Source organism: Lactuca virosa, chromosome 7 (assembly GCF_052849685.1).
Source record: "Lactuca virosa cultivar CGN04683 chromosome 7, Lactuca_virosa_CGN04683_v6, whole genome shotgun sequence".
Lineage (NCBI taxonomy): Eukaryota > Viridiplantae > Streptophyta > Magnoliopsida > Asterales > Asteraceae > Lactuca > Lactuca virosa.
The window spans coordinates 40882351-40890200 of record NC_136432.1 but is presented as its reverse complement, the minus strand read 5'-3'; the positions used below and the strand labels follow the sequence as shown (position 1 = coordinate 40890200).

At 33.6% G+C, this 7850-nt stretch overlaps 1 protein-coding gene across 1 annotated transcript; it reads left to right on the top strand.

Moving 5' to 3' along the window:
- Positions 1-890: 890 nt before the first annotated feature.
- LOC145125156 (dof zinc finger protein DOF1.4-like) lies at positions 891-2675 on the top strand. Its single transcript, XM_079060645.1, has one exon. It carries the CDS (start codon positions 1123-1125, stop codon positions 2098-2100), a length of 978 nt encoding a protein of 325 aa, XP_078916771.1. The 5' UTR covers positions 891-1122; the 3' UTR covers positions 2101-2675.
- Positions 2676-7850: the final 5175 nt, after the last annotated feature.

Sequence of the window (7850 nt, the reverse complement as noted above, 5' to 3'; positions counted from 1 at the left end):
TAAGATCCTAAGGATGAAAAACAATCTCTCCGTTTAAAAACAAGAAGAATGTAGATATCTTGATATATAATAAAAGTGTCTTCAATCATTCAATTAGTTGTAATCACTCGCTAACTTGTATGGACATTTTGTTCGCAAAGTATCCATACTTCTATATTTATTCACATTTTAAGCATGCATGTAAATGTGCTAAAAAAGTGTAGGGGAAATATTAATACGTAGCACTTATGGTAAAATTTTAAAAACTACTTATTAATTTGATCCGTTGGATATTTAATGTATCCAAAATTGATAAAATTTTATGTAATTGGAATGAAATTACTATATATACGAAAAAAAAAATGATTTCAAAAAATGGGATTTTTGTCGTATATTTATTGTATCGATCCATGTAGTTTTCGATCTTGTTCTATAGGTATTTACATTATGTAACTAAAAATGACCCAATTTAGTAAATTGATCAAAATTGTTACATCTACGAAAAAACCATATCCACAAAAAGTAAATTTATTGTTGTGCTTCATTAATTGATATATTGTTCTATCTTTGACTCTTGTTATGTGGGTATTTAAATTTGATCCACAAGGGATATCTGGTATTGACATTGTGCACGTCAACTCAAGTGGTTGAAAGTTAAAGTTTTTTTTTTAGGGACAATTGTGTAGTTTAGGAGTATATTAAAGAAACATAATTAAAATCAACATATATATTATCTCAGATAAATTGAAATCTATACCTCTCTGAAAAATCCTGATAAAAAAAGTGATGTTATAGTTTTTATGGATGTATATTTTGAATCTTGTTATGTGCGTATACAAATTTACCTTGAGAATTTTCAAGAATGGTCGTATACATGTTTACAACTAGTAACGAGTGGCCACAGGCTCTCTCTCTCTCTCTCTCAATTATTAAGTCTTTAGACAACAAAACATGACCCATGTCTTTTGTTTTCTAGCATTTGGAAGGAGTATCTATCTCCATCTTTCTGTTTGTTTTTCATCTTCTTCTTCCACACTTCACATACCAAAGCCAAAAACAACAAAAACACCGCATAATTCTTTCTTCTTTTGTATCTAGTTTCCTAAACATTTTTAGCATTAGACCCATCACAAGAATGAGTTGATGGCATCCGGAGTTCATGTTATGGAGAAACCGATTCAACTTCAACAACATCACCAACAACAGCAACAGCAACAACAACATCAACTGCAACAACAACAACAACATCAACCACATGAAGCGTTGAAGTGCCCACGATGTGATTCATCGAACACAAAGTTTTGCTACTACAACAACTACAGTTTGTCGCAGCCAAGACATTTCTGTAAAGCTTGTAAGAGGTACTGGACCAGGGGTGGTACCTTGAGGAATGTCCCTGTGGGTGGTGGTTGCAGGAAGAACAAAAGAGTCAAGAGACCAATCACGACTACTGTTCATGCTGCAGCTAACACGAACCCAAATCATAATCATAATCATAATCCTAACCCTAGACCTAACCCTAGAGATCATAATCATCTCCAATCTTCCACCACCTCAAATAGTAACAGCAATCATCATCTCAACCCTTTGTTTTATGGGTTATTACCTCAAAACCCCAATTACCCAAGATCTGATGCTAGGGTTTCTAGCGTAAACGAAAACCTTGTTTCTGGTTATGATCTTCCTCAACCTCATATGAATGTACAAGGATTAGGGTTTTCGTCTATGGGACAAGGAGGTTCACTTGTGGCTAACCATGGTCATAATTCAAATTTAACTTTTTCAAACTACAACTCCTCCATGTATGGTGGTGGTTCGACTACTAGCTCCACTAGTGCTCCTACCATGGCTTCTCTCTTAGCTTCAAGCCTTAACCAGCAACAAAGATTCATGGGGTTTGCAAGTTATGATGGTGGTTCGATGGTTAAAGATCTGAAAATGGAAGAAGCACGAAACAGGATGGAATGGAATAACAACAATTTTCATGTACATAATAAGCATGATCAAATCGAAGCGGCTGTTTCTTCTGATCCGAATTCTCTTCTATGGGATACCGATGGTGGAGGTTGGCAGCTTGATCCTTCAACCAACATTGGTTCATCGGTTCCTTCCTTGATCTAATTCGAAATCCCCATCATTTTTTTCCAGTTAGTTTCCGAATGATCTTTTTTCACATGATCACCTTCTTTTTTCACTAAACTTTGGTCTGTTTTAGTTAGTTTAGGCAAAATTCATGTCAAAGCATCGATGGGAGGGGATTGGATCGGAGTGATCATGTCAGCTAGCAAAGTAAATTTCAGCCTTTTAGATTTTACACCAAAAGGTTGGAAAATAAAAGATCAGTTTTGCGCTGAGAGGAACCTCGGATCCTCTTCATCTCATCGACCCAAGTTTGATCATCAACAATTTATGCAAGAATCTGCAATACCAAGAATTTGGGTTCAATACTCCTGGTGTGTTCTTCTATCTTTTCTTGTGTATATAAGTAATATGCTCTATATAAATTAGGGTTTGTGGTGGGTTTTTCAAGGAGTGGATATTTTTGTTTTTTCTTTATGGATTAAGAGGGAAAGAATGAGGGTATATTGGTATAGAAGAGAGGGGGATATGTTTAACGTTCAATCTTTCAGTGTAATGTGTTTGAATTTGATCTTGTTCATCGTATTATAATTAATATCCAAATTTTAAACTCGCTATTTATGGTTTTTGATAAAATGATTGTATAATTCTTTCAAATCAATTGCATTGCGTTGGGTTGATAACACGTCATAATACACGTACATCAATCAAATCAACAAATTACAATCAGATTTCTTAGCCATTTTTCGTAATTAAAGATATAATTAAAAATAGCTATATATTGTTGACATATCGAATGTTTTTATATGAGTTAACCAGGAATCTTGAAATCTGTGGACATGTCTATATAAGATGAACTTTATTAGATTCTTTTAACTGTCTCTTGGAATGCGGAGCACAAAGCACAAACATTGTGCATTTTATGTAACTGGAGTCACGTACCTTGGTGTTTGTGAGCTTTGTTAATTTCTTATAATAAGATTTTTTTTTTATTAATTTCAATTATATATAAATGTATGTAAACTCAATAAGTCAAAAAACTGTATACGTCATGAAATAATAATAATATCTTCGATTACTCTATGTTGTCTTTAGGAAGTACGTACATAGGTTCTCGACCTAATATATGGGAAATGGTCGAGACATGTGTATCATAATTAAACTTCATATGTGAAACGTATATGAATCTTATTATAACTTAACTAAATCAAAAGTACACTTTATACCCTAAAAAATAATATTTTCACACGCTAAGACTACATTTTATATATGCCCTAAAAAAAACCTGATATATACTAAGAATTAGTGGTAAGCAGTAGAGCATGATACTTGGTTTTGGAACTGGAACAGTCTCGGAACCGCATGTTGCGAAACTGAAACTATCTTATGCGATTCCGATTCCAGTTCGCAAAGTTTTGGAACCGCCTTAAGCTGTTAACATATATATATATATATATATATATATATATATATATATATATATATATATATATATATATATATATATATATATATATAATTTGAATGTATACTTTTTTCATTTCAAATTAAATAAAAGGCTACTGTTGTAATTTTCTGAATTCAAATCAAAACGTAAGGCTCCTGTTATAATTTGCATGTATCCTTTAGTGCATTTTAACTCTTGGGTGAGCGAAACATTACCACATATGAGTTATGAATGAAAGCCCGGTAGTTATCTTCGTGTTTATCGCCGTTAAAGAAAAAAATATTGATAAAAAACACAGTTATAAGATTGCTAGTTATGAAAGTTTAAATTGTTTTATAACGGATTCAATTGGTTCCGGTTCCGGTTCCGTCATCTTAGGAATTACTTCCATCAAATATGGTTGGGTATCTGTTTATGCTCACCCCTACTAAAAATACATACATTGTTAATTATTTTCATGTTTTTTACTTTTGTTTTGAGAATGATTACATTGTTTTTCAATGGCAACCAAGAATGATTACATTTTAACTTGAATGCTTTTGCCCTTTACATCTAATCTATGATAAATCATCTTTATTATATTATTAAGAATATTAGGTACCCCGATCGATCAATTGGTATTTAAAATTCGTATTTCATTGATCCTATTTATGCAGCACAAGAAAAACACAAGTTTGATAATGAGTTTCGATGTACTTAATACAAATAAAATAACGATAAGATACAGAAAATTAAAAGCGATCATAACATTTCTTATATTTTATAAATGTATGGTGATTTTGTACGTTAATTCCTTGTGGTCCAAATCTATCTTCTCATTCATGTGCACCCCAATGAACTCTCTTTCTTAAAGCTGATTTCAGCACGTGCCTCCTTCCCACTCATGTCTAAATTCTTTTAATAAATATCATTATTTAATATTTTAGAATAAAACCATGACACTTGATAAAATGTGATCATTTATTAATTTTTAAAATTAAATTTTGTATTATGTTTTGTTATTAATGGATAAGCACAATGATGTGCTACATGTATTTAACAATATACTCTTTGGCGTTTGTCCCTTCATTTATTGTTTGTAATTCTTGATAATTAATATACCACATGTTTGAACTGTCTCTATATCAGTTATCAAAGGAAGCATTCTACCAGTAAGGCAAATCAAATTAAATATTAAGTTGAATGATATTAACTATGGACTAGCACAGTTTGCATTAAAAGTTGTAACATGTACACCATTTTAACATAGAAAAAGCTTTCTCTTTATGCGCATGCATGTTATGTATATGATGCTTTAGCTTTTGTGAGGAACATATAAGATCATGCATGTGTGCACTAAAGGTACAAGATTTACGCATAAAGATTCAAGATTTTGTATATATAATGTATTAAAACTACTTGTGAAGTGTGTTATGCATGAACTGTATTATCAATTAGGAATTCTAAAAATGTCGATACCATGGTTTCAAAAAAGGATTTAAATCTTTGTATGTTACATGGGATACATTGGTTATGTTCGTTTTTGTACGTCCATATACACCCCCTATTAAATGTATACACCCCTTCTATAACAAATAAAACAAACAAGTCGATTTTATTGCTTGTTTTTATCAGGTCCAATAATGCCAATTATCCTAATGAGTTTCATGGACTTAATAGACCTATAATATATCAAATTTCGATCATTTGAAATCTTAACAATGAGTGAGCACATTGTTAGAAGCATCCTTTGATATACGTCAGATCATAGCAAGGGTTATGAACGTCGGGACATTTGCTACTAGCGTCGTATGAGAATCAATACAAGAAACAAGGTCATTACCGGCGACATTATTGGTGGCGACGGTGGCTTTTAGCGGCGACTTAAGCTTGTGTCGCCGCTAAATGCCTTCGTCGCCGCTAATAATGTCGTCGGTAATGGGTTGAGGCCGAATCCGCACTAACATCTTCCAGTGAATCTCAACTATTTGATTGATGAGCTAATCCAACGACTGGGGTTAATTTCCGCACAAAGTCAATACCGGTGACAATTTGTCGCCGCAAAAGGTTGATATTGTCGCCGCTAAAAGTGGAATAAAAAAGGCGTGGTAACCTTCCCTACAGACTTGTCGCCGCTAAAGAATTAATTGTCGCCGCTAAAAGAGTCGTCGGTAAAGGCCTGCGTAGATAAAAAAAACAACGCTGACCTCACTTTCTACTTCTTTCTTCTCTATTCATCTCCCGTTTTCCCCCCTATTTTCTCTGCATCAATATCGCTTCAGCCGACGAAGGGTATTACCCATTGTGCGATTATTGATCAAAGGGGTTTAGGGCTTCAATCTCCGACGGAAAAAACTTCAATTCCGGCGAAAAAGTCTTTAAATCGGGTAAATGGTAGCTTCAACTTCTGATTTCTCTTTCTCTTTCTCTTATAACATTGATTTCCAGGTCCATTTTATGATTAATTGCAAAATACACTTCAATTTCAGTTTTTTTGGTCTATTTGTCTTGGTCAACGTCGGGTAGAGTGTGACTACCGAGGACCACCACTGACCACTACACCATCTCTTCAATTCCGGCCACAACATGTTCTTTTTACTTTGAATTTCGAGATTTTGTTGCAAAATATGTGTTTATATATATTATGTGGAATTTGGTATATGTGTGTATAAATAGTGTATTTTTTTCATCATCAAGTTTTTTTTGGTGTATTTGATGTACGTATGTGAAAATATATGTATTTGGTGTATCTATGTGTGTATAATATGTAGATGAAAACATGTGTATTTTGTGTAAGTAGAATGCTATTATGTATATATATGAGAAAGTATGTATATGTAGTATATGTATATATGTGAAAGTATGTATATGTGGTATATGTATGTGACAGTATGTGTATTTGATTATATTAAAAATATCTTTAATGCGGAAAAGGACACTCTTTGGAGGCGAGTGATTGGTAGTAGTCATAGATGAGAAAGGAAGCCTATTCACTCTTGGGCTAAAAATTCTTTCCTGGGCACTTGGAGTAGTATTGTCAATGTCTTCTTGACTTTTGGCGATATTGGTATTGATTTTTCAGATATTTTTGAATTTCAGGTGGGGGATGGCAAGAAAATTCTGTTTTGGCTAGATGATTGGCTAAAGAACGGAACTTTGGCAGTGAAATTCCCTTCTTTATATGCGTTAGACAAGAAGAAAACTTGCTTTTTAAGTGATAGATGGGCTGATGGCACTTTCTCATCGGCTTGGAAGAGGAAACCCAACAATTCTCAAGAGTTGCTGGAATTGAACTCTATTGTGGATATCACAAGGTTTGTTGTGAGCTCCAATGGGCCTGATACTTAGAGATCGAGGTTAGCTGTCGATGGTTCTTTTCGTGTGTGTGATATTAGGGCTCTCATTGACAGTAAATTGACCGTCCCGGTAAATAACCCCACAGTTTGGCTTCACTTAGTTCCTATAAAGTGTATTAGTTTTGTTTGGAGAGCTTGTATGGGGCGTATTCCTACGGCAGTGGCTCTTTCCAAGAGAGGTATCAACCTTTCTTCTATTTCCTGTAAAATGTGCTTTATTGGGGTGGACGTTGCGGATCATATTCTCTTGGATTGCCCGGTTGCTTTTGAATCCTTGGGTTGGATTTTCAATTGGTGTGGCATTCCTATACAGAGGTTCATTTCGACTTCAGATTTTGTTAATTTTGCTGCCTCATGTGGGAACTGTCCAAAAAAGAGGAGAATATTTATTGCTATCTGCTATGGTTTTCTGTGGTGTATGTGGAAAGCAAGGAACGATATTTGGTTTAACAGAATTAAAGTGAACCCTGCAAAGTTGGCGGATAATGTGATTTCTCTTGTATTTAGTTTGTTGAAATATAGGGGTAATTTTGGAAATTGTAGATGAGAATGTTGGGTTTGTTCCCCGTTTGACATTTTGTAAGTTGTTTTGTTTTTCTTTTGTGTCCGGTCTTTTTCTTTTAGGCCGTGGTTTTAATAATATCCGCCGGTTCCAAAAAAGAAAATATCTTTATGATCCACATAAAAAAATACGTGTTTTAATTTGAAGTTAGTGATTGTATTTAATTTGTATATGCATGTTTATATATATGAATGATTAGAAAGTTCTATGTTGGAATTCCGGTCTCATTTTCGTTATCCTTTCCTCCGCCCATATTTGAGTGCAATGGCTGTATTCTTGCTTCTTAATTATTATTCTTTCATTAAAGTTTTGATTTTATATAAACTAGGAAAAGGTCCGTGCCTTGCACGAGTGAAAGTTTAGTGGCAAAAATATAAAGAAGTAAAAATAAAGTGTCAAAATTATAAAGATGAAAAGTTTGTTGAAACTTTAGTGGCAAAATTAATAA

Coding starts and splice junctions, on each gene's coding strand:
- LOC145125156 (XM_079060645.1), top strand. CDS start 1,123: ATGGCATCCGGAGTTCATGTTATGGAGAAACCGATTCAACTTCAACAA.